Raw genomic sequence first — 25,946 nt, forward strand, 5'->3', positions numbered from 1 at the left:
CGATTGCGCCATATAAAGTTCTCACCCTCGGTCCGTTCTGGGGTGTGGACAACTTTAATCTTCCAACGCGGGTTTTTGGGGAATCTGGAACCTGGGAAACTTGTGTCTTCGATGCGAGGCAGCATGGGGGGTACTTTGGGGAGTGGGATTGTCTCGTGCGTTCGTTTGGCTTCTTCCGGCTCTTTGAGTTTATGGGTAGCTGGGGTGGTGGTGGTGCGTGATGCTGCATCCTTGCGTTTGCTTGCATGTCGGAGGACCCTTGGGATCTACTTGCGTGCTCTCGCGCGTGTGCCTACGCGGTATATCCTTGTCGTAAGGGGTAGACTGCGTGAATTCTTGAGGCAGCTCGGTAGCCGTGTAGGCTATTGAAACCGTATTCGAAAGGGTTGAGAGAAAACTGCAGTTCGTACCTGCGCTGATTGAAAGACTTCGCATTCGCATTCAGCCGTGCGATAGCGTTGATAAAGGGTCTTAAGGTATGGGGATGGTGGTCATCTGATGGTCAGTGCTGCTGTGGGGTGAACCGTCCTGCGCGATGGCTGCCAAGCATCGCGACAATGTCTAAGCTAGTGGACCGCATCTTCCACCGTAGTAAAACAGCGACATCTTGTTAAAAATTGACGTGCTCATCGAACTCAGCCAAATTGATAGGATTTCGCATTCGCATTGAGACAGCCAAATCACAACTCTCACATTCCAAGTGCAATGCGCAGCCCAGCCACTCGACTGGCGCGCCCTTACGAGCGGCGAGACACAAGCGGCCATGAGTTCCGTTGCATCGCGTGGAACCGTTCTGGACGGGCAGCCGCTTAGCAGCGAACGCTTGTTTGAACACGTTCTTCAGCCACGCACTAGCCATGCCGACGCGGTGGCAGAACTTCGGCATCGGTGGATGCAAAAACCACAAGTCCGATCATAGTCAAACCCCAAAGTTAAAATCCGCATTTCACGGATATCTCCAGATTCCACCTCCGCTCAACCCACGAGTTAAACATAGCAACGCGTTTGGACCACTTTCACCCTCGGATCGGATGCGGAAGATCGGAGGGTCAAGTGAGCATCGTGATCTTCATCATGGTTTGAAACCTCCGAGGAGCGTCGGCAGTCGTAGGAATTAATTGGGGAATAAAGGCGACTTGACTCGGCAGGATCTGAGGTGATTACTGATAACAATGATTGAATCCTGAGGGTGGAGGAGGTCGCTGAGTAGTGGCAGGTGGAGCTCTCGGAGTCTACCGCATTTGGTCACACAATCCTCCTTGGGGTATGCTGGCTGCGATATGTGGAGCGTATCTGGAGGTGGCTGAGGTGTACGAACTTGTCGAAGTAACACTAACCGGGAGAGTACAATACTCCGCGTGTTTGTCGATCATCGTTTGATGTCAGTCTAAAGGTGCTGGTTGTGGCTGCATGTTAAGCCTGTCACCGCGCAAGCCAGTACGACGCACATGCATCGTGATAGTACAGTACATGCCTGTAAGCGATGTCTAGCGGTGATTGATCCCGCACCTTGAGCATGCGCAGTAAAGATCAGCGAGATCTCGCAGGTCTTGAAACCTTATTTGTGCGTGGGGAGAGTGTAGTTTGACGATGATATAAAGTTCGATCTGCTCCATGCTAAAAGGAGCTAACTCGCTAGTTCGTATCGCGCAACGTGACGGACTAGACAAGTGCCTCACCATGGCGTCCTCTTGCGCATGCATGTCAACCCGGCTGACAGCGGATTTAGTTTAGAAGCACCTGCCACGAGTTTAGCGGAAAGAAGCTGTTATAGAAACGTGCAATTTCATTAATGCACTTAGTGCGACGCCTCATGCTGCAGCAGTGGCTTCGCCAATAGATGCGGGATCTGAAGGCGATCTGCAGATCTTCATAGACTCATGATGTCTGTCGCCTGAAAAATAGTCCAAGTCCTGATGCTGATCCTAACGCCTATACCGCCAGTGACGCCGTTAATTCATATGCTAGATGACTGCCGTTGACCGAATGATGATGCCTCCCTTAGTCGACGGGCGCGTGCTTGAAGAGGAAACTAACACTCTCGCCGTTGTGGGTACGCCTGCAGGCCTCGGCAAGCTGTGTGCCGTTAGAGCGGCACCTTTCCAAAGTATAGGGAGTTACTTACGGTCGGACTAATATCGATTGTCTCGATGCGGTCGCACAGCTCCTTCTTGTCTTCATGGGGTACGGTGTTGGTGACGACGATCTTCTTGAGCTTGCTGCCGTTTAGAGCTTCAATGGCATTGCCACTCAGTATGCCGTGGGTGACGATCGCGAGCGCATCCTTTGCACCCTCGGAGATGAGAACGTCCGCTGCTTTGACAAGTGTACCGCATGTGTCGGCCATGTCATCCACCAGGATGGCAGTCTTTCCTCGTACGTCTCCGACTAGCACCATGCGCGAAACCTCGTTGGGGCGCGTGCGCTCCTTGTGGATGAGGGCAAAGCCAAGGTTCAAGCCATCCGCTATCGAGGTTGCCCTGAAAATGCGTTAGTACTAGCACATTCTAGAAGTCGTTCTACGGATGACAGTCCGAGAGTTCAGTATGGCACAGAGTAAGACTTCGGGTCTTGAGTTCGCGCCGTTGTACCACTGCTCACTGCCGTACTCGGCACCAAGACTTGGGGGAGTTGTTAGCAGATAGGACGTGTGGTCTTACCTCTTGGCACCCCCCGCATCTGGACTGACGATGACACAGTCCTTGACGTCCAGGTTTTCGCGAATCCACCTGAGTGTGCTAGGTTCAGCATAGAGGTTATCGACGGGGACATTGAAGAACCCCTGAATCTGACTGGCGTGAAGATCCATTGTGATGACGTGGTTGCAACCGGCGGTTTGAAGCATGTTTGCCATGAGTTTTGCGGTGATTGGCGCACGGGACTTGTCCTTCTTGTCCTGGCGGGCATACGGGAAGTTTGGAATCACAGCGGTGATGCGGCGCGCGGAAGCGGTCTTGCATGCATTGATCATAATCAGCAGCTCCATGAGAGCATCATTGATGTCGCCTGGTGGTGTGGACTGCAGGATGAAGACTGCGTTGTGGTAAGCCGAGCACTAGACGCAGCGATACTCGATCCCGTATAGATATGATGATGCATACCATCTTCGTCTCGAACGGACTCTCCAATAGTCACGGAGGTCTCCTGGTTCGAGTACTGGAGCACCAGAATCTTGGTAAGCTCGATTCCGAGTCTGTGACTCAATTAGCGATGCAGTTGGGGCACGTGCTTAACACCCCGAGGCTCTGTCCCCGTGTCGGTTTCAGAAGAAAAAAGAAGAACGTATCAAAGAAAAGCCGAGTGACTTTGCGGTTTGTGTGATACCCATTGCTATTGCATGATGGTGGGGGTAAATATGTTGCAGTCGTTGGGCAGCTGCATGCCAAGTCGCAGCCTCGAAAGAGCGTCAAGAGTGAAGAACTTGAACGTACCTGTCGGCAACGAGAGCAGCAAGTTCGGGATAGCTGTTACCGGTCAATAATTTGATGCTGTTGGTAGCCATGGTGGTGAGTGTGACGGTGGAAATTATGGCTCTCTACAGGTAGTCAAGTCGTCGCCCAAAGAAGTGAGGTTTTTCGCTGGGCACGGACCATGCGGAGAAAGGTGGCGCCGACCCAAAGAGACTGGAGCGTCCGGTCGCGGCAGGTGGAAGCGGACCCTCTCACCCGACTACTTGCTCCATCTCGACCAACATGCCGACTTTCGCACCTGCTGAAGAGGTTTCATTTCTGATAAACGGCAAATATGCCTTAAGCCTCGATGATGGCGGGAAGTCGATGCACGATGCGTGCCGTCTGTTGGGATAGGCCTTGCAGTCTTCTAATCGGCTTCTGAAACTTGACGGCGGCCGAGATCCGTATCTGGCCCGCTGTGTGTTCTGGGCGCGTCCTACATCTTTGCACAGGTCTATGGATATCGACGCAATGTACGTTGAAAACTCTGCAAAACTCGTCCCCAGCTGAACAAGGGTGAGAGCAAGGAAATTGATGTGACTGCTGCGCGGGTGCGCAACTGTGCATCCCCGCGTAACACTATAGACACCCCGGCAACCTATAGAAACAATACTCTGGGCAGTCCCCTCTCATGTTCCCAGCCCCACCGTACGCCCGTTTCACCGGACACCTCTCAAGACGCTGCGATGTCGTCGTCGAAACAGCCTATAATGGGCATCATATAGCAAGGACGCCAGTCTAGCCACGTGCGGTACGTAGCTCAGTGAAACAATTCGAGCTCTAGAATGCGCACTCCTCCGAAGCTGCACTTGCTCCACTGCGCTCGCAGGCAGATTACCTACTATCGTCGTGACAGCAAACGTCACAGCCCGGGCCTAGAAGACGAAAACTGGACGCCGTACGGACCAGGCCCGTCAGTGCGAATTCTCACACAAGGCCCGAGCAAGATGTTGGAAAAATGACGATGTCTCGACATGGTCACTAAGCACGATCAGCGCCACCAGGATTATTGGGAAGAGACCGAAACACTTGGCTTTGAAATGTCATTCTTGATTCATCTACCCCTGCAGGTAGTACCTAGATACATGATGCGCCACAATAGCGTCCTGCCCTTGTCAAAGCTCAAACATGAAACGCCCCCAACATGGTCATCGCCATTCCTGACATCGTGATGTAAGAGAAAGTATTGATGCGCAAAAGACTACTTCGAAGAACAAAAAGGATGGGCAAAAGCTCGGGTATATATGCCAACGTATACAATAAAGCAGAATGTCGATGGTATGAGCGTTCTTTTGTATAGACAAATGTCAAGGGGCCACCCTGGAATAAAAGAACGAGTAATGGTAAGAGCAAAGTATGCTTGGGCCGTTATGATACAGATAAGGAAGTCGTGAGAAGTCCGGGGGTCGAAATTAATGGTACGCCGTCAAGGCAAGGAAGAGGGTATCGATGATGGAAAGATAGAAGAAATGAATGTCGTGAGGCGCTCAGCAAGATTGCTCGCACATCTTGCCGATGGCCTTCTCGATGTCGGAGAAGAGATTCAAAACGTGTCCGTCGGCGTATATCTTGATAGACTCGGTCTCTTTTCGTTCATGTCGAGATGGGCTGTCGATCTTTACAGGGCTTCGAGGTGGAGTAGTTTCGGCTACCTGATCCCGCGCGCTAGGGTTGAGCACAATAGCAGCCGCGACGTGCTCGAGTAGCTTTTGCCGAAGTCGCAAGCGCCGATTTTCGGCTTGCTCTAGTTTCAGAATGAACTCGTCGATCGAGATGTCCAGTTCCGCCAGCGCCTCTTCCTGTTTGAGAAGTGATTCGCGTGAGAAGATGACAGTTTCTCCGCGCCTCAGATAAGCAATCATACGGCCATGCAGCTTTTGGCGACCGGCACGTAGTGATTTGTAGGTCTTTCGAAGGTAGTCGCAGCGCTCGTCGAGTGCTCTGAGTTCCTATAGCGACGTCAGCATTGGTTATGTGGATGGTGCCGTGAATGGCTTACCCTTGATAGTGATGCTACGTCACGTTTGTTCAGCACCTCGAAGTTGCCAGCCTGGTCATAGGCCTGCTTGTGTAGTAGCTTCTTGTCGGCGTCGCTCATACGTCTGGCAGCTTCTGGCACACGCATGCCTTCAGGCAGTTTCCATGCGTCAGGAGTAGGTTCAGAGCCGTTGGCCTCTGACATGGTGCGGCTGCGATCTCTCTTACTGTTGCGTCGCTTAGGTCGACCTCTTTCCATGATGGACGATTCAGACATGTTTCGGTTGTGGGTAGAACTTTGCGATGAAATAGGATCTCTCCTCTCAGTACGCGGTGAGCCTCGGTTCGAGGCGGGTGATGATGCATAGAAAGGATTGGTAAAGGTTGAGGGTGGGGTAGGTAGAGGAATGCTGCCATTGGGCGATCGTCGGAGGTCCATTGCACTCAGTGGTGTGTTACCGCCTGAGTTCATTGATGCAGGCGTAGTCAGCTGTGGCCGGCTTGCTTTGGAGTTCAGGATGAGTGGGGCTGGAGACGTTTTGCGTTCAACGGCTGGCGACTTAGGCGGTACTTGTGGGCGCAGGTCGGATTCTTCGTCGATGTTGGCGGTCTGAACCTTGAGATAAGGTCTAGGTGTGGCACCGGGGCTGAGGATTGGTGACAATGGTCTTCCAGAAGCATTGGGCAGATCAGAGGACATAGGGCCGTTGGTGTGTTGAGATGGGACAGGGGAAGGACCAGTCACACAGGCCATCATTGCATCGCCGAAGGGTCCCGTCCTCCAGTTGGAGCCGGGAGCACTGCACGATCGCTCGTGACCGAAAGCCTCGTAAGAAAGCTTGCGAAGAGGTGGTCTCCCTGGGATAGTTGCTGGACAGATTATCAGCCATGGCTCGGGCGAAGAGGTGTCAGTTCACACTTACGAGAGTCGATAGACATTTCCTGAACGGTAGTCATGGTGTTTCCAAGCTCAGGTACACTGACTTTCCTCCTTCTTGACAAGGATCCAGTACGCTGCCAGAAGGGTAGACTGCTCTCAGGCAACACGGCAGTGTCACTGAGAGAAGTGGCAGAACGACCAGCTGAAAGGGCAGCCAGCTTGTCAGAAGATTCTGGGTGCTTTGGTAGTCCGACAGGGCTTTTGGCAGATGGCCAAAGTTGGTATCTGGAGGTGCTTGGCTGTTGGAGGGTTGCCAGGGAGGGGCTCTTAGAGTGGGAAGAGATGGTAGGCGATTGGGAGTCTCGAGTAGCCTGAATGTCTCTGAGTGAGCGTGAACGTCGGGGCAAATGGTAGTTCATTGCAACGTGGAGTGGAGCAGAGTGGCTTACCATCCTGGAGGACGTTTCTAGAGTTATATAAACAGGAGACTTTTCGGAATCCGAGCGCATGCAATTGGCAATGTGTGCCATGACGGACGTTTGAGGTTGCCGTGGCTCACTGTCTGAAGTACAAGGTTGGTGAGACTCGGGAGGCGGGCACGTCAAACATGAAGGCTTTCCCTGCATGTATGTGGTAAAAAAGACACTGCAGCGGGTTAAGTGTGGCTCACAAGCACTAGTGTTGATACCTGCAGCAACGAGGAGGGCCCCTGCAAGACGCGAAGTACCAATAACAGCAAAAGTGTCTAGGCTGTCGGCGGCGCGTCCCAGGTGGGATTGGCGGGAGTTGGGTGAAACGCGAGCCTAACCTCGCATGTCTGGCGATTCGTGGGGTAGGCTATATCATCACGCAATTAATGCCTAGGGTGATCTGCACGATGGACAGCGCGGCACCACCCTTAGCATCGAGCACAGCGCATGGTTGCGACGGACGGTGCCTTTTGGCTGCAACATGTTGATCTGCAGCATAGTGTGGAGGCGAGTAGCAGCGCGCGACTGAAGCATCAGGTGAACATGTCTAGCGCCAGCGAAAACGGACCTGATGCAGTTAATCGACTATCATCATCTATCGTCGCCTTGCGGACCGGCTGCTCATATGCCAGGCGGTTTATCAATGCCGGTGGACTGCACCAAAGCGGTAGGAAAGCCGGCCCACCAGCTGCGAACAGGGCGACGCAGCTAAACGGTCGCTGGCGACTGAATAATGGCCCTGGTGGCGAGGTACGGAGCACCAGTGATGTGCATGTTGTTGAGAAGAAAACATGTGCCCCGTGCTGGCGTAGTGCATTGGACTCGGTCGCAGTTCAGATGAGGTTGTGCAGCGGCGCGCCTCTGGCCGGCACGCGGCGAAGACGTTGGTGTCAGTGAGTTCGGGGAGAGGGAGGCAGGAGCGCCTCAGGAACAGGGCAGATGCAAGCGAACGTTTAGAACTAGCAGGGGGGCGCCATTGGCTGCGGAAGCGGCCTCGTGGCATCCCTGGGCCGGAAACAGGGTCATCACGGCACAGCTGCACCCGCTCGACTCGTCAAAACTACGAGCTTTTCTAGACGATGACGCTCAAAGCTTATTGCGCGCGTTGGTGCGACCCTTCAACGCCGCCCTGGCAAGGGCTTCCGCTCCACTCCACGACGGCCAAATACCGTGAGCGAGACGGCATATTCCACCGAAGCCCATGTTTGGGCACCCTCTTAGCCAACACTCGAGACGACGACGATGATCTCAGGTCAGTGACCCCTCACATCACTTGTACTGTCATCTCAGCGACTCTTCGACAAATCGAGCCCCAATCTCCCACACAGCAGCTATAGGCGGGGGCCGCAATCCGTCGCTTAATTGCCCACGGAGAACGTCCAAAAACATCGTTCGGTGAAGGATTGATGGAAGAGAGTCACGTCTAGCGTACGTCTGGTACTAATTCGGTCTGTGGTTTGTCACTTGCCGGTTCCGCTCGACGGTTGCGTGGGATCAGGTAGATTCCTGGCCCAAGCTGCCGTGGGTCCCTGACACTGTCTCTCCATCTTTTAACTTTGCGCCATACTAGTGCCCATGCCTAGTTCTTCCTTCTTCATACGCCTACGCGAGCAGCACCGTGACTTGCGTCCCTTCACGCCGACATTGATGCGAGCACGAAAGCGAATCTGAAAGACCCGCTTTGCACTTTGTCTGCGATTCCCGTCCGCTGCGGACCACAAAAGCTTCAACACAACACGTGCAGTGCCGCATCTGCCTCTTTCTCCCGAGCCTACTACGCCGTTTCACTCTGGTATCCGTGCGGTGGCTAGTTATCACACACCACAGCCGAGCGTCGACCCCCACGAAACATTATGCGAAAGACATGTGCGCTCATCTTCCTCCCTATCTGACTATAGGGATGATAGTGACGGTGCTCTCTCCAAAGGTGATGCCTCGTCACGTCAATATGCATATAACTATAGCTGGGTACGTTGCGCTACTCAATTTCGGCCTTCGCGCACCGACTGCATGCAAGTGCTTTCCGACTTCACGCCAAGCGACGCAGTGAACGGGCCAGTCTCAGCAAGGGATTGCTGCACGAGAGCCACCAACTTTTTTCGCAGAGTCAATATCGTCCGATTTGCACCACATGCGGTTACCGTCTTGCCTGTTCCTTATCAAAAGCACTTTGGTGTGCGGTTCGTCTTGCTGTTCATACTTTCGCCTGGCCCATCTTCCCCGAAAGGGGACGTCTTGGCTCCATCGCACCCTGGCTCTTGACTGACTGTTCGAGTGCAGGCTGCATATCATCACGTTCGGTTGGTTCGCAGGCAGCGAACGGTGCTCATCGTGCAGTCAATATTGGTCCGTTACCTACGAGTAGATCATCTCGCGTACAGCTGCTACAGCACCAGTCGATCGGGCGTTGAAGGAATCAACCCGCTGCACATGTGAGAAATAGGCCGTTCCCCATATATCATGACATCACGTCGAAAATGCGTGCGTTCGTTCTGATTGTTATGTGCCGGTTCCGATCGGTTCGAGAAAAAAAGCGCCACTCCATTATCCAAGGCGCGGGAGTCGGCACACTTCGCCTGATCACCAAGAAGGGAAACGCACAGGGCCTTCTTCCGTTCAAACAATTCAAGGGAACTGCTCGCCATAGCCTTGTTATCTTGCGCCGAACGCAGGTATCGTTTTCGCAGTTATATGATGATCAATCCCGCCGGGTTATGTATCGTACTAAGCTATTAGGTGCAGATTCAGAGCATACCATGAACCGTTATGATCTGTTCTTAGTAGCGCACTGCTATTGCGCATCACTACCAACATCATCTCCGATGCCTCTATTGAGCATTGCGGATATGGCGCAACGTCAAGCACAACACGTCCGTGTTCCAATGCCGCTTCGATAAGGAAATGACTTCAATGCTCTCATGGCCCCACTCGAATCATACACTTAACCACCGCCATAACGTGCCGAGTTGATGCGGCTCAAATGGGACCTCTATCACACACAAGCTGGCTAAATACGACTCACCGTCACCTCGTTTCAAACCTCATCCGCTTCATTAACGTTATCTTTGTTGCAACATATTGTACTGTCATATGGTAGCACAGCAGGCATCAAGGTAGTACAGCTTTCGTGTACGGCGAGAACAATTCTCCAGCTCTTACTTTGATACTCAAACGTTACGAGAGTTTACATCCTTGCAGCTGGCCGTTGCCCAGACACCAAACTCCTGATACCGAAAAGCAAAAATCAACCACTCGCCGTTACTCAACAATCGTCGATCTGAATTCGATCTCGATCTTCTCCAAGAACAACTTCTTCCCATCGTGCTCAGCCCATAGCGTGTGGCTATTTTGATGTTTGTGGGGGATTGTTACGGGACGAGTACCCGGGGACGAGTTGCCATGCATATGAGATGATCGTCAACATGCTGCAACAGCCGTTGAGAAATGCTACATCGCACAGCAGATGTGATCCTTCGCTACCTGCGAGGTCGGCAGTTGCTTGTTCGCACCGGCTATTAATGTGTACGACGATGGCATAGGAAGTCCCTGCTATGATATAACGGCGATGTATACATGTGGCACAGAACAATGAATTCGAGAACATCAGCCAGGCGCCTCAACACAGACTTCAACATTCCTCGAATTTGACATCAACACGACGAATTACACGCGTAGGAGGTAATAACAGTATGTAAAGAAAGAAAGCACCAGAAGGCTTACCTTCCACAAAGCAAGCAAACAGAGCTCACTCGTCCAAAGCTTCCAAAATAAGGGCTTCTCGAAGACGCATGGAAGCCTGAGGCGCAAAAGTAACAGCAGAATCGCACCAGCACTTCCGCCCACGCCACATCAGCCCCTGCGCAAAACCCCGAAAAAGCTTCCAAATCCTTAGCCAACATTCGCAACACCCATCTTTCTTTGCGACGGAAGTGCCTCCAGGTAGCCCTTGGAAGAACGGCAGCTAGAAGCCTCCTTCGACGTCTCTTCTAGCCTCGTCGGAGTTTAGGGGACCCTCCGCTCGCCAGCCAGGCTAAACCTACACCAAACCTGCGCCAAACTTAGACGCCAAAGGCAATGTCGTGCTTTGATCTATGGGCTAGTCTAGCCAACCTAACAACAAGCGCGTTCCCAGGTAAGCAAGCAAGGCGCAGGGTCCGTGATGATTTTGGGTTTGCCTACTTGGGATGCCGCTGCGAACTGCAAGTCACGTCTTATCGCATGCGTCTCGAGCGTGTAAGTTTGAACGGCGCATACCCGCGTCGAAAATTGGTGTTGGTCTGAGGGAAAACAGGGTCCTTTGCCCCACCAGCTTGCGACCTGCAGGACACGCCGGTGAACTTGGCCACCACCAACTGCAAACTATAACACAGCCGCATATAGGGCGACCAACAATTACAGAACCTGAGACGCGCATTTTGCTGACGTGATGCCAACTTTTTTTTCTTGCTGCATTGTCAACATCAGGCGTTAGTGCTGTTCTCAAAGACGTTCAGACTGCTCGCGTGTGGAAACAGGATTTTCCTGCACGGTACCTTGTGTAACTTGTTTTTTACTCCTTCCTTAATCGGAATTTTTGCGGGGTGCTGTGCATGAGGCTTGCGGTCGACAAGAAACGGAGGTGCAGCAGGGAGGTACCGAGTCTGGGACCTAGAAGTACCGAGTACCAGTGATTTGAGTGTGTAATAATAGAGACTGTAGTATGGTAGAGTTGCGTTTGATTTAGAACTACGACTATCGTTACAGCATATTGTACATCGTGAGTTGCCGGCTTCCAAGAGGCGTCCAGGAGATACGCAAGCATGCAAGCGCCGCCCACTCCTCCACTTTGCATGTCAGGCAATCCGTACGGCAGATATCGTCGTGTTTAGAGTTTCGAGGGTGTGATGTCCTGCATGCTCAGACAGTCTGGCCACCCAGAAACCACATCATGCAGTGGACATCGCCGTTAGGATTGAAGGGATCGATAGCCGACATTAGTTTCCTCTCTTACACACACAAACACCCACACCTGCATTCGGCAGTCGTCCGTTCGCTCCGTTCCGTTCTTTATCACACCCTCAATGTCACTCTGACGATTTTCCCCACATTCCGATCGAGATCACGAAATCCCGTCTCTTCACGTGGATATGCTATTTTCATGACATCTCCTATGTGTTCTTTTTGCGTGGCGGCCTGACTCCCGTACCGTTTTACCGCCACCACCGCCACCAGACTATACTCCTTTCCTCCTTTTCTGAATAGGACATGGCGAACTCGTACGGCTTTCGCCGTCCTATCTTACCACATGGCCAGCCAACGCTACCTTAGTTCAACGCCCAGCCTCTCCACAAGCATGCCTTTCATCCGCTCATGCAGCTCATTAGTCTCCTTATTTGTGAGTGTGCGTTCCAAGCTGCGGTAGTTGAGGCGGTAGCACATGCTCTTGCGCCCAGTCTTTGGATGCACGAATTCATCCGTTAGACGCACATCCTCCACAAGATCACCGCAGACCTCTCGCGCGATTTCCATCACATCGTTCTCGTGGAAGCTGGAGGATGATGGCGCCGGGGCTGCTGGTGGGATTGGCGTGCCAGATGGAGTTGTAGGAGCAGAGGATGGAGTAGGGGATGTCGTGGATGAACTGTTAGTCACGCCTCCTGCAGCCGGATGAATAGATGCAGCGCCACCTGCGGCGTTCGAGCTACTCTTCAACCAGAAACTCACGTCCTTGAAACATGCAGGGTGTTTGCTAAAAGGCTCGAATCGACGAATAGCTTTCTGCTCGCTGAACTGCGATAAGAAGCGAGAGTCCTTTGACCAAAACAGACGTATGTCCGGGATGGAGTAAAGCAACATGGCTATGCGTTCGAGACCTATGCCAAAAGCCCACCCTACACGATTGGGAACCGAGGCATTGTTCAGGATGGGCTGTGACACGATGCCGCAGCCGAGCACTTCGAGCCAGTCACCTTGCCAGAAGACTTCCAGTTCCCAAGAGGGTGATGTGAAGGGGAAGTAGGCCTCCACCCAGCGTACCTTCAGTGGCTCGTCTGACGTGGCAGTATCTGCAGCACCCTTTGCAGCATTAAAGATCGTGACCACCATATCCTCAAGACTTCGTTTCAGGTGTGCAGCCATGGCTTCTGCTTCTTCTGCCGAATGTCCTGTTTGAAGTGGGTTACGCTCGGCGTGGAATAGAGGGTTTGGGTCTTCGACTGCAACATCGTGCTTGGGAATCTTCTCCACATCATCCCAGATGACCTGCGCAAGTGTCTTGCCTTCTTTTTCTGCTTGCTGACGGTCCCAAGTCCTGGCTCCCTCCATCTGATGGAAAACAGGATAGTGGCTTCTGTCGATGGCATCTCGTCGGTATACGTCAGCACTGATGAGATAGCCCTCGCTCTCATTGTTGCGGAAAGTATCGGCTTGATGAGCCGAGGTGTGTGTTCGTAGTACGGTTTCCTTGTTTATGTAGTACGTGTCCGTCCTGCTTCGACCTATGTGATCTAATGGAAAGCCGAGAGAATCGAAATTTTGACCGGTGGTGACAATAGGAAAAAGGGCGTTATGGGTCTTGTAACCCGGAAAGCGTGATTCGATGAGTTTTCGCGTGATGGTCAGAGGGTGATCTGGTTGCAGATGAAGGCGTCTTGGTATAGCGTCGAGAATAGTTGAGGGTGTGTTCATCCATTCATCGGTCTGATACGTTCGTCCTTCTATCTGCACTTCTTTCGGGAATGCTCCTATGAGAACTTAGATACCACACTCTGAAACTTCTTCGTCGTCCCAAGTACGCGGATTTGCAGCTCAACACCATCAAGACGATAGTGGAATAGAGGAATATTCCTCCTCTGCATCTTCTGAGACTCGCTCAACGCCGGAGTAGTACGGTCGCTGCGATATGGAAAGCCGCGAGCCGCGTCACATGACGGCAAACTCACCAGAAGAATTATATCTCACCGCTTGCCGCCACGACCAGGGCGACACTGAGCTCCGTGGTACTCGAAATAGGACATTTCGACCTAATTGACGGCAAAGCGCCGCAGAAGAAAGTGGTATTCGCATCTTTGATGATGAAATTCGCCGTTACCTTCGCGACCTCAAAACCACGCGGGCCGCCAAGCCCAGCCCGCCAGCTCCGAGCTTAAATCCGGAAGCAGCACGTTTTGCCGATGACGTCCGCGCGTGCCGAATTCTCGGTCCCTCAACTACCACCGAAGCTTTACGGGCTTCCTTACTTTTAAGGCTACAGCTTCCCTGTCCCTGCCAGCTACACATGCTGTTGCTGCGCGGACTTTCACCTTCAACATGGCGGACGTCAAGAAGCCCGTGAGCGTGCCTGAGCTACGGAAGAGCGAAGATGTGAAGCCTCTCAAGAAGACGCCAATACGCTATCCGTTCTGGTTTGGTGGAAGCGCAAGTTGTTTTGCGACTTTCTTTACACATCCTCTGGATCTTGGTAAGCTTTGTACCGCTTTGTGCGCAACACTGGGTAGTGGCTGATAGTTTGAGTAGTCAAGGTAGCTTTATCGACTGTCGCGTGCGCCAATTTGTGTATACTCATAAAATCAGGTCCGGTTACAAACACAAACGATATCTGGCGTTAAGTTGAACATGATGCAAATGTTCAAGCATGTTATAAAGACTGATGGCGCATTGGGACTGTACAAGGGCGTAAGTCGTCTTATCTATTCAATTCCAATTGGACCCGTCTAATGCAACGATAGATTTCCGCAGCCCAGCTCCGCCAAGGGACATATAGCATGACACGCTTCGGTGTCTACGAAGCCCTCAAAGACCGCATGACGACCGCCGACACGAAACCCTCGTTCCTCACGCTCGTAGGCATGGCTTCCATATCAGGATTCCTCGGAGGATTCGCCGGTAACCCAGGAGACATCTTGAACGTACGGATGCAGCACGATGCCGCACTACCGAAAGAAAAGCGGAGAGGATACAAGAACGCGATTGATGGGATAATACGAATGTCGCGGGAAGAAGGAGTAGCAAGTCTATGGAAAGGCGTCTGGCCCAACTCGTCAAGAGCTGTGCTCATGACAGTTGGACAGTTGGCAACATACGACGGATTCAAGCGCGTGCTGCTGAACTACACGCCGCTGCAAGACAACCTCGCAACACATTTCTCAGCATCATTTTTGGCTGGATTTGTAGCTACAACGATATGCTCGCCGGTAGATGTCATCAAAACCAAAGTCATGAGCTCCAGTGAGAGTGTAGGACTAGTGAAGACCGTCTCGGATACTATGAGAGCAGAAGGATTCCGCTGGATGTTTAAGGGCTGGGTGCCGAGCTTCATTCGCGTTGGCCCGCACACCGTGCTCACGTTCTTGTTTTTGGAGCAACATAAGAAGGTTTACAGGCAGTTGAAAAAGTTGGAATAGACGAGAGGAAGATGGGAAAGACGCGCATGTGCTTTGTGCAATATTGGGTATGCGATGAGGCGAATGATACCACATGGGCGGGCGTTTGGCGCTGACAGCATTGCGCGGCGCGACATTATAGACTAGGCTTGGATGCGTTGGTCGGCTTGTATATACATACGACCGATGTGCATATACCTTAGAAAATATCAAAAAGTACACATCCCAGTACCAATGCTTGTTGATACGCTGCCATACCTTCAAGCGATCTAGACACGCCAAACCCGACTTGACCGTACGTCAATTCCATCTATCAGCTCATCACTGCAGAATCTGTATTCACCCAGATCGACCAGAAGTGTGTAGCATAGACGTTGAGGGGTTTGAAGAATTCATCCGTTCCGAAAGACGCAACACTCTGCCTGCTTCACAAGAAATAACACAACGCTGTAGACATAGTAAGACTGCTATTATTGATACACAGATTACGATGATGAAGTTCATCTGCTTCAGTACCTCACTTTCTATCCTTAATCACTCCCCGGCCGAAGTACGACTAAGCATCCCCATACTCATTCTGCATTGTCTTCCATTTCTCACAGATCTTCTCAACAGCGGCGATCGCATCGCTTCCATCAACTTCCAATGATACCGTATCTAGCTGCGTCCCCATCTGCGCAAAAGTCCTCTCAGCCGTCGTCCGTTCTTCAAGATATGCCGCCCAAGCTTTTCCTCTCGCCTTTTGTATCCGAGCTTGTTCTGACTGCAGCAGCTTCTTCACGAAGCTGCTTATCATGCGTCCGACATTTCGGAAGTTGAGCTCTCTATCCTGTTCCCTTTGCCCATCTGTATTGAGCTCCCCATGTTTAGTCGCCCATCTCTCCATGGCGCTAATTAGGTCTCTCTTAACCAGGACGACAAGTCCTTGGTCAGGTATTCGAAGCCTTTCGTCGTCTAGGTACTTACTGTACACCGGACTGCCAGAAGTGATGTCATCAAAACTTTCTTTGCTATTTGATGTCTGGAAATGCTGGCAGGTATCCCTGATGTACGTGCGTGTCAGATGCTCGATTTTGTCTGAATCAAGCAGGCCGTCGCATATCTCTTCAAGGCCTGAGTGTCGCGGACCGAGGATGTGGATGAAAGCGCGTCTATGCTCGACGCCGTGATGCATAGACTGGGAGGCCATGATCATCTTGGATGAAATCAAGAAGGTTATCTTGGCGAAGGGCTGAGTGTTGGGAGGAGGAGGCTGCTGAATATATGTACACATGCGTTGGGCCGGGATTGCTAGGACAAATAGGACACGTCGTTTGTTCAGAACTAGAACGTCTTCGATGGACAAACTTCACCATAGTCAGGCGCTTCGTATATCGACGAGGGTGTATACAAGGCACAAAAGGATAGACATATGGCGTGCAGGAGATCCGGTGAGCATGCAAAGGCTCAAGCAAGGGCTTGGCACACCATGAGCTGGAAGGGTTGCAAGAGGTACGCGCGGTGAGGAAACGTTGAGAATGGAGCTGCCATGATCAGCAAGGTCAGGTAGGTCGGCGAGATACGTTTGTCAGTTGACAGATGCGCAGTATATGAAGGTGTACCAGCAAGAGACATGTCGGACATGAAGGTTGTGGAGCGGTCGTGAAGTGATGCAATTGTTTATTGAGACAACTGCCTTAAGCAGTCAGTGGTATGAGAAGCGCCTATTCCCTAGAATGCCCGAAGTTTTCATTCAGATACAGGAGCCCACACCGTTATTTTCGTGCCGACGCCAATGTAATCATTCCACGACCCAATCATGAACTCATGATAACGCTCTAGTGCTTCATGGAAGACGCCCTCCTCTTGCGGGCCTCCTCGTGTGCGGCCTTGGCGTCGTTGATGCGCTTGGAAAGGATCTGAGCGTACTCGTTCTGCAGTATCATTAGCCTTTGTGCGTCTTGTAGTGGATGGTATGAACGTACGGCAGCATCCTTGGAAGCCTCCGCGCGACGGCGCTTGAGTGCGAGCCTGTGGCGCTTGTGCTGGAGACGCTGAGGAGTAACAAGACGCTGGATCTTGGGGGCCTTGGTGTAGGGCTTTGCGCCCTCCTTCTTGGGGACGACTTCACGGCGAATGACGAACTTGCGGACCTACACACGCAATGATTAGTACTCAAACCTTCAAACTTTCTAGCTCACTTCTTGTTGCTCAGACTCAATGCGCTGCTTGTAGCAGGATGAGCGAGACTCAATCCGCTATGCGAAGCAGGATTGGCGAAGAAGCTATGAGAGAACTCACATCATCTTCCTTGCTGAGACCGAAGAAGCGGCGGATCTTGGTGGCGCGCTTGGGACCGAGGCGCTTGGGGTGGACAATGTCGGTCAGGCCGGGAATGTCCTCGTCGCCCTTCTTGACGATGCTGAGAGCAAGGACGGAGAGGTCCATGCCGACGATGCATCCACGGACGGACTTCCTCTTGCGCTCACCAGTGCGGCGAGGGCGGTAGCAGGAGTGGCCGTCGGAGAGCAGGAGGCGGACACGGGTTGGGTGCATGACACCCTGCTTCATCGGGAAACCTTGCTTGTCGTTACCGCCGGTGATCTTGACGATGTATCCCTTGAACTCGTCGCCGATGCTGTCGGCGGGGACTTCCTGACCCATGCGGCGCTCCATGAAGACGCGGAGCTTGCGCTCATCGTCGACCTCGATCAGCTTCTGGGTGCCATTGTTGGGGTATGAGATGTTGAGCTTCATCTTGACTGCGGCGTCTCGACGGCGTGTGGAAGCTGCAACGTTAGTAGATTGTCGTGGTGTTGTCGGGGTCGTGGCCTGCGAAATTAGAATTATCGAAATGGGCCTTCGCTTCGTAGTGCGCGCTAATCGGAATGGAGATCATCACGTGCTAGCGCGACTTTCAGGTACGGCCCGCGGGCAACTGCGACCAACAACATGATGCGCCCCACCGGATGTGGACGTTTTCACATCCTCGTGCTTTTGTACTCAGAAACTCTCGTTATGCGAGGTTGGAGTTTACAGTACATTGTGTCATGCTGAGCTCTACGCGGGTACACAAGCAGTTCATAGCGAAGAAGCAGAGAGATGGAGTCCTTAATCAACACTTGCATTGCATTGCCAGAGTTCTGGCGTCGCAATGCCGGGCGGGCTCTGGCTTCGCAATCCTGATTGACACTGTATACACACGTTCACGAAACAGACTGGAGCAGGCGAAGTAAAGTTGTGCTTCAACGTATTTGCGCTATTCGAACGGGATATCATACTATGCCATACCCATTAGACTCATCGCAACCAAAGTCCTACCAAAGGTATCCCCACTGTCCTTAATACACATGTTATCATTCCTAACTCGAAATCGAGTCATCCCAAGAGGTGAACCACCAACGCCGGAACCATGCACTCGCAATGTCATATGAGCAGATGATGCTTTTTGAAAACAGAAGGAAAGAAACGAGGTGAAGTCTGTACAACCGTCTAGTGCATGAGCTCGACCGGCGGCCTTGATGTGCTCACTGCTATGCCCTGCGCCTTCTGCGATGCGATCGGGCCCTCGACGCCCTCCATCGCATCGATGGGTGTCAACGGCTCAGGTGTCTCTGTTGTGTCTTCGACGGATATGGCTGGAAGGTTGGGTGAGTCACCGTGGTCTTCGGGGTGGTAGACAACAGTGGTGCTGCCAGTTCGCCTTCTTGTGATGGATGGGCCGCCGTGGTCGGTCGTAGGCGAAGTCGCCTCGTGGTTTGCATGTAACCGTGCCAGCGCAGCCGCAAGGTCTTCTGGGTGTACAATCTTGTTTGGCGCATCCTCTTCCTTCATTTCCCAGCCCATAGGTGGAGAGGGCGGCGGCGAGATGAAGAATAGTCGGTCGGACTTTGGGAGGGCGAGGTGCTGGTCTGAGGGGTTCATGGGTGTGTTTACGCCGAAGTATACGCGGATGCGGTAGCCCATGAGCTGTTCGCCATCAAGGGCTTGTCGGACCTGGATCGCAGAGTCGACGTCGAAGAAGGATACTACGATGCGACGGAAAGACTTGAGCGGCGCCCATGTGTGTACTTTCGCATATTTGTCTACGGTTTCGCGGATCTCGGTGAGGGTTGATAGTGAGAAGATCTCGGGTGCGAGAAGATTCTGAACGCTGTTAGTTTGTGCTCTTAATTTTAAAGTGAGGAATACTCACGGTTATGATGAGTGTGTTTGAAGGAGGTGATGGCTCGACGAGCGGTGGGAGGTCTGAGAGGTCGAGAGAAAGTGGCGACTTGCTTCCCGATGACGCGCGGGAGCGCATTGGTGATGGAGGTAGAGTAGCCTGCATGTTTGCGATCATTTATGTTGCGCAAAGATATACTGTGGTCTGTTGGTTGAGTTGCTGTGGTGAGTTGGAGGGCAAGAGACCGACAGCGTGTGTCTTATATCAAAGTTCGCCTTCAGCGGTTGGTCGTTGCAGCGCCCGCACGCAAGCAGCGACGGTTGCTCCGCCTCAATCCGCCAAGGCCAGACTCCGGCCATGCCATTTCCCGCGTCCATGTCCCATGTCTCTGCTTCTTTCGCGCCATTTCCTGGGCACCATTGCACTGCCCCGCCCTATTGCTCCCCAACGCACTGTGCTGCTGGAGGTCTCCGGACCTCGGCGGACGCGTCAATGATGGATTCAACTGACGATAGCACGAGACGCAGAGAAAAGGAGAAGCCTCAGCCTCGCTGATGCATAGTCGCCTGCCACTCAGCCTCATGTCCACGAAAGAAACATCTACCAGTGTCTCGCTGGTTCCACAGAACATCCTTTACTGACTGTTCAAGCACCGAGTCCACTGTTAGTGTCCGGCTTATCCATGTTAGGACTACACAGCATGCATGCAATACCATCAAGGCCTTATCTCGTCCGACTGGGCATGTAATAGGTCATCACTCGGCGGCAGACTCGTTTATTGTCCGTCTGCCATAGGCATGCGATACGGCAAGGACAACTGTTCAACTCGGTCGGCTCATGTCGCAACACAGCCATAGGCGCTTTGCGCTTGAGGTTCTTTGTCGGCCAATAGTACCCTTCATGTTTGGGTTTTGTTGTGATGCTCAAGTCAGGCTTGGCCCATGGAAAATGTCTCATGCGTTCAACTGCAAGGCTGATCAAAGGCCATGCTTGTCTCGTGACTGTCTCGAGCTCCGCGTACGCCGGGCGCATCCACAAGTCTTGATGCGCACAACCGTTGTACATGTCTCCTGTTTGGTGTGTACAAGCAACGCACGAGACGGTAGCTGCAGGTGATGCTATGACGACTCCGCCTTTGCGAAATCTACGGTTTCCCTAGTAACTCTTAAGCATAGAACTCAGACGTCATCCAACCATTAATCTTGGTCTATGTGACCCTGCATGCAATTCTACACTCGGCGTAATCTCGCCAGCTGCTGACCCGTATGACGATGCCACTGTCAATGGTGTGGCTGGTTCTAGATGTGGCGTAGATGCATGCGCCACACCTGGACGCTAGGCTGCTTCGCTCCCAGACTCACCTCAAAGAATCTCCATCAGGACGACGACCCTAGCCAGCACACCCCACACACGCCAACACGTCTCTCTCCGCCTCCGAATCCAGTCGCCCTAGTACCTCGGCTCCATCACGAGCCTCGCAAGCACACAGCCCTCTCCTCCCTGAAACGACGACGCGATGGACTACGACCCAGATGGCGGCGCAATCAACGTGCGCTTCCTCCAGGTACACCGCCCGCTCCGTCTGCCCCAGGACACGTCGAGCTAACCCAGCTATGCGTAGGCCGACAGCCAGCGCGCCAACTTCATCGTCCAGAACTTCAATCTCGAAACCGCAAACTCGCTCCGCCGTGTGATGCTCGCCGAGATTCCCACCCTAGCCATCGACGTCGTAGAAGTGTTCGACAACACATCCGTCCTCGCCGACGAGTTCGTCTGCCACCGTCTCGGCCTCATTCCTCTGTGCTCCAAAGGCGTAGAAGAGCTGCTGTACTCGCGCGACTGCGACTGCGAAGGCTACTGCGACAATTGCGCCGTCGTTCTCACCCTCAACGCGAAATGCACAGGCAGCGAGATTATGAAGGTGTACGCGCGGGATCTGGTCATTGAGTCTCGGGCACCAAACGAAGAATTGGGGAAGCCGGTCATCACTGATTCAGAAGAGACGGGCAGTTGCATCGTTAAGTTGAGGAGAGGCCAGGCGATCAATATGAAGTGCATCGCGAAGAAGGGTATCGCAAAGGAACACGCGAAATGGGCGCCTAGTGCAGCCATCGGCTTCGAGTACGATCCGGCGAATAAGCTGCATCACTTGGACTACTGGCACGAGGAGGACGCGGACAAGGAGTGGTATGTTATCTAAACCATCTAAGCATTGTGCAGCAGCACGTCTCTAACAGTTCTCCAGGCCCAAAGACGAAGCCCGCATAAATCTCGACGGTGGACCTCCCAACCCCGACGAACCCTTCAACTTCGACGCTGCCCCATCACGCTTCTTCTACGACGTCGAAACAGTCGGCGGTCTCGAACCCGATGAAATCGTTACTCAAGGCATCGCCATCCTGCAACGCAAACTCGCCGAGATCATCAAAGAATTATCTGGCGGCGTTGGAGGCCCGGAGGACTTTGGCGGCGCGCAGAGTCCAACACTGAACGGTGCTGGATACGGTGATGCGGGTGGATATACCCCTGTTGGAGGAGGCGGATACGGAGGAGCGAGCTCGTGGGGCGGTGCAGCACAAGGAGGAACTACGCCATATGGAGCTACGCCTTACGGGCAGTCCAATTGGTAGACGAAGAGAGTGGCGTGTTTGGGTGTACAACATTGCATGGGCCTGGCGTTCTAAAAGGTGTGGGCGTCAACAGACTGCAAGACTGCTCAAAAGAAACGCAGTCCTTCTTCACATATTGGCATCTGACACTAAAACAAAGACATTTTGCGAATCGCTATCGGAACTGAGTTGATGCGAATGGCATTGATATCTCTGCTAGCCCTTTGGGCTGCCTTCTTTTGCTCATGGTTCGTCATATCTAATATTACAATATACGCAAAGCCATTTCGTCATCATGCTTGCTTCAACTTTTCCAAGATGCGTCTGAGAGGGGAATATATGTACACAAATGTACCTCGTGAATGGTCACGAAAACGCCATGCCCCCAATGTACCGTGCCAGATCAAAGCAGCCAACCTTACAATGGAGCCGAACCGAAGTAGTCATACATATGCGAAGAAGATCGTGGCGGCAGCGACAGAGGTCCTGGTGCGCGTAGAATGAAGCTCATATTGCTTCTAATAATGTCGAGTTTAAGCGTTCTTTACAACGCCAACCTTGGCCGGTCGCAGTGTCCGGCCGTTGAGCTTGAAGCCCTTCTGCTGTGTGTGGAAACAAGTTCCGTCCTCCTTGTCCGGCTGCGGCGCCTGGAAGACCGCCTCGTGAATGTTGGGGTCGAACTTCTCGGCCGCCTCGCTGGGGTCGAATCGCTCCAAGCCGTGCTTCTTCAGCGTGTTAATGAGGATGGTGTCGGTCATCTTGATGCCGTCGTGCAGGGCAATGAGGTCGGTGTTATCCCCCTTGAGCTTCTCTTCTGGCACGGTGCCAAGGGCGCGGTCGAGGTTGTCGACGGACTCTACGAGGTCGCGGGCGAAGCGCTGGATGGCGAAGTCTTTAGCGGCCTTGATTTCGCGCTGGGTGCGCTCTTGGAGGTTGCGGAAGTCGGCGACTGAGCGGAGATACTTGTCCTGTGGAGCCATGTCAGTCTGCTGTTGTCATGCATTTAGGCAGCATTGAAGCATACCTTCAAGTCGACAATTTCCCTGTCCTTCTTCTCTAGCTGCTCCTTCAGTTGCGTCGCCTCATTGTTCTCTGCGGGCGCATCCTCCTTCTTCTCGGCAGCCTCGCCCTCCTTTGCTGGTGCAGCATCTGAGTACCACCGGATAGCGGGCGTCGCGACTGCTCGTGTGATGGGTGATTGTTGACGTAGTGGCGCAAAAGGCCGTATTGAGCGGGCAGCCTGCTGTCTTGAGGCGCGGAAGATGGTTCTTTGCAACATTGTGTGGTATGAAATGTGGAATGAAGCAGAGGATGCAAGGTTTATGCGAAGGCGATAGTGCAGCTCAGGTGGATGCGATGATGATGCAGACGTTCGAGGAAAAATTCGGAGCTGTGAGTGACGAATGCCTGTGCTTCCATCAGGGTCCAATTCTTTCCGTTCCGAGGCGGATCCTTTCCGAACAATTTGCCATCCGGCGATCGCATACGCCTTTGGCATGCATCTCGACAAGTCAATGCCATGATGCGTGATGCGTCCTTCGCCAGTCTTCTCTCTGCGTATACGCTCTTTTGTCTCGCGACATGACGTCGTTCCGCCGTCTGCGACAGTCCAGAAACCTATCGAGGCGGCCTATTACCGTGGGGGAACATCACGAGGCGTAATCCTACAGCCGCAAGCCTTGCCTAAAGAGCGCGCAAGATGGCCGACCATATTCCGCCAGATCATGGGGAGTGGTGATCCCTATGGGCGGCAACTTGACGGCATGGGTGCGGGCATATCGAGTCTGAGTAAGATATGTCTCGTAGAACCCTACGGGAGGAGAGTGGCTTTGCCCGAGAGAGCCACTCGATTTCGAACAGGCTTTGGTGGTATTGATGCAGCTCGTAAAAGTTCGCAGGCTATACAGGCTGCAGAGGCTCTGGAAGAGGCGGGATTGGCCGGGGATGAGCCAAAGTTGGACATTGATTACACATTCGTCGGCTTGGGCATTGAAGACAATGAAGTTGACGTCGCAGGCAACTGTGGAAACATGAGCAGTGCAATTGGCCCTTATGCTTATAACGCCGGTCTTCTCCCATCAAGGGTATACGCCCAGGGAGACGGAGAGGTCACAGTCAAGATACGGAACACCAACACTGGAAAGCTGCTCGACTCTACCTTCGAAGTCATTGGAGCGCAAGCTGCTGTCGCGGGTGACTACAGCATTGACGGCGTTACCGGAAAAGGCTCAAAGATCAGATTGGATTTCAAACGTCCATACGGCAGCAAAACTGGCAGAGTGCTACCTACTGGCAGGAGAGTGGACAACATTGGGGGCTACAGAGTATCGTGCATAGATGGCGCGAACCCAGCGATCTTCGTCCGAGCAGACGATGTCGGAGTGGATGGTACTATCCTACCCGACGACTTCAACAATCTTCAGGAAAAGCTTGCTTTGCTTGAAAGCATTCGCAAAGCCGCTGCCGTTGTCATGGGTATCGCATCTACAGAGGATGAGGTCCCTCGTACCGTTCCCAAGATCGGCATCGTATCACAATCATCTGCGCACCCCGTCCTGTCAGGGAAGACTCTCAAGGCATCACAGATGGACATTGTCGTACGTTTTCTCTCAGACACACAGCCTCATCGAGCCATTCCTTTGACTGCTGCATTGACGACAGCCGTCGCGGCGCGCATTCCCGGAACAGTTGTCGAGCAGATGCTTGCTCCTGAGCCTTTGATGGAGGGCGCCATCACCATAGGTCACGCAAGTGGTCGACTGCAGGTCAACGCCACAATGGATCCAAGGAACAAGCTCATCCCCGCCAGTGGTACGGTATACAGAACCGCGAAGAGGCTGCTCGAAGGAAATGTATTCTGGGCTGACAAATTTGGGGAGACGGAACTGAGGGAAGACACTACTGAAACCAATACCACCTATGGTAGTAACGGCCGACACTCTCTTGGGCTAGCTTTCGTTCTGGAGAACCGCGGTAAAGATTCATCCCACCTCTTCGAAGAAGACGTCGCACGTGCAAAGCAGCAAGAATCGGACATGGACCAAATCATAAGCCAACAACCGACTCTAGAGCAGATTGAAGAAAACGAGCAGAAAGAGGAGCCCGAAGTCCCCATCCTAGTTTACAGACCCCTCCCCGACCCGCACAGGAAGCGTCGCGACCTGCGGGAAACACCCAAAGAAGAAGATGCCCTCACACTCGCCATCCAAGGCCTACACTCCGAACTCACCGGACTGCTGCACGATGAAAAGATCATGGACACCACGGAACAAAACTCCAACCTTCTCGAAGCTGTCCTCAGAGCACACCGTGACATACAAATCAACTCCCTGATCCAAAGGCGTTCAGCCGAGAAGGCTAGCGAGAAGGCGAAGAAATCTATGGTCCAGAAAAGTAGAACTCGTGCACAGAAGGTTACAGCGGGCGGGAAGTTGAGATGGGAGCATGTGGAAAGGGCAATCTCCGCCCGCGTTACGGAGCAGGCAAGAAAGAGGGTGGAGAGTTGGGGGAGAACGGAGAGGACGGATACCGATGATATGGATGAACATATGGGGGAGAGAGTGGAGAGGAAGACGGCGCTCCAAGGTGATAGCGGTGAACAACAGAACACGGAGAGATCGGTGAAAGAAGACATGGAGGAATGGATGAGGGAAAAGCAAGACGAGGAGCAGAAAAGGTCGTTTAAAGAAGACATGTGGAAATGGAAGAGGAACGCCCAAGAAAAGAAGGAGAGGATGGAGAAGAAGGAGACAGAGATGATGAGAGATGGCATGGAGGAATGGGAGAGGAGCCGAGAAGAAGAGGAGGAGGAGGAGGAGAGAAGGATAAGGAGAGAAGCCTCGGACGAGATCCTGAGCAACCGCGAAAAAGGGGACACTTCGATGTTTAGTAGGGACCCGGAATTTGATGCTTTGGCGGTCAGAGAGCCGGGGAAGAGGGCTCCTAGAGATGTAGGACCGAAGATTAGCGTTTACCCCGTTAAGACGGCGAAAATGAAGGCAACGCGGATGAAAGCTTTATACCGTAAGCCGAGGTCGTGGAATTCGAGATGACG

At 52.8% G+C, this 25,946-nt stretch overlaps 9 protein-coding genes across 9 annotated transcripts; 3 read left to right on the forward strand and 6 right to left on the reverse strand.

The window, feature by feature from the left end:
• Positions 1 to 2,001: 2,001 nt before the first annotated feature.
• Positions 2,002 to 3,502, reverse strand: J4E92_003501 (uncharacterized protein; the record flags this gene model as incomplete). The annotated part of the gene is made up of 5 exons (XM_051494898.1): positions 2,002 to 2,076; positions 2,126 to 2,480; positions 2,661 to 3,033; positions 3,102 to 3,193; positions 3,432 to 3,502. 5 exons carry the CDS (start codon positions 3,500 to 3,502, stop codon positions 2,002 to 2,004), a joined length of 966 nt encoding a protein of 321 aa, XP_051355191.1.
• Positions 3,503 to 4,939: 1,437 nt separating this feature from the next.
• On the reverse strand, positions 4,940 to 6,386 carry J4E92_003502 (uncharacterized protein; the record flags this gene model as incomplete). Its single annotated transcript, XM_051494899.1, has 3 exons — positions 4,940 to 5,401; positions 5,452 to 6,299; positions 6,353 to 6,386. The coding sequence occupies 3 exons, from the start codon at positions 6,384 to 6,386 to the stop codon at positions 4,940 to 4,942; spliced, it is 1,344 nt and encodes a 447-aa protein (XP_051355192.1).
• Positions 6,387 to 12,077: 5,691 nt separating this feature from the next.
• Positions 12,078 to 13,445, reverse strand: J4E92_003503 (uncharacterized protein; the record flags this gene model as incomplete). Its single annotated transcript, XM_051494900.1, has 1 exon — positions 12,078 to 13,445. The coding sequence occupies one exon, from the start codon at positions 13,443 to 13,445 to the stop codon at positions 12,078 to 12,080; it is 1,368 nt and encodes a 455-aa protein (XP_051355193.1).
• Positions 13,446 to 14,381: 936 nt separating this feature from the next.
• Positions 14,382 to 15,160, forward strand: J4E92_003504 (uncharacterized protein; the record flags this gene model as incomplete). Its single annotated transcript, XM_051494901.1, has 2 exons — positions 14,382 to 14,432; positions 14,486 to 15,160. 2 exons carry the CDS (start codon positions 14,382 to 14,384, stop codon positions 15,158 to 15,160), a joined length of 726 nt encoding a protein of 241 aa, XP_051355194.1.
• A 1,796-nt stretch (positions 15,161 to 16,956) lies between these two features.
• On the reverse strand, positions 16,957 to 17,875 carry J4E92_003505 (uncharacterized protein; the record flags this gene model as incomplete). The annotated part of the gene is made up of 3 exons (XM_051494902.1): positions 16,957 to 17,052; positions 17,104 to 17,271; positions 17,420 to 17,875. 3 exons carry the CDS (start codon positions 17,873 to 17,875, stop codon positions 16,957 to 16,959), a joined length of 720 nt encoding a protein of 239 aa, XP_051355195.1.
• A 735-nt stretch (positions 17,876 to 18,610) lies between these two features.
• On the reverse strand, positions 18,611 to 19,448 carry J4E92_003506 (uncharacterized protein; the record flags this gene model as incomplete). The annotated part of the gene is made up of 2 exons (XM_051494903.1): positions 18,611 to 19,264; positions 19,314 to 19,448. 2 exons carry the CDS (start codon positions 19,446 to 19,448, stop codon positions 18,611 to 18,613), a joined length of 789 nt encoding a protein of 262 aa, XP_051355196.1.
• A 1,351-nt stretch (positions 19,449 to 20,799) lies between these two features.
• Positions 20,800 to 21,913, forward strand: J4E92_003507 (uncharacterized protein; the record flags this gene model as incomplete). The annotated part of the gene is made up of 3 exons (XM_051494904.1): positions 20,800 to 20,847; positions 20,905 to 21,470; positions 21,529 to 21,913. The coding sequence occupies 3 exons, from the start codon at positions 20,800 to 20,802 to the stop codon at positions 21,911 to 21,913; spliced, it is 999 nt and encodes a 332-aa protein (XP_051355197.1).
• Positions 21,914 to 22,425: 512 nt separating this feature from the next.
• Positions 22,426 to 23,171, reverse strand: J4E92_003508 (uncharacterized protein; the record flags this gene model as incomplete). Its single annotated transcript, XM_051494905.1, has 2 exons — positions 22,426 to 22,860; positions 22,917 to 23,171. The coding sequence occupies 2 exons, from the start codon at positions 23,169 to 23,171 to the stop codon at positions 22,426 to 22,428; spliced, it is 690 nt and encodes a 229-aa protein (XP_051355198.1).
• Positions 23,172 to 23,421: 250 nt separating this feature from the next.
• J4E92_003509 (uncharacterized protein) lies at positions 23,422 to 25,944 on the forward strand (the record flags this gene model as incomplete). The annotated part of the gene is made up of 1 exon (XM_051494906.1): positions 23,422 to 25,944. The coding sequence occupies one exon, from the start codon at positions 23,422 to 23,424 to the stop codon at positions 25,942 to 25,944; it is 2,523 nt and encodes an 840-aa protein (XP_051355199.1).
• Between the last annotated feature and the right edge of the window lie 2 nt (positions 25,945 to 25,946).

This window comes from Alternaria infectoria (assembly GCF_024043175.1).
Source record: "Alternaria infectoria strain BMP 0036 chromosome Unknown scaffold_4, whole genome shotgun sequence".
NCBI lineage: Eukaryota > Fungi > Ascomycota > Dothideomycetes > Pleosporales > Pleosporaceae > Alternaria > Alternaria infectoria.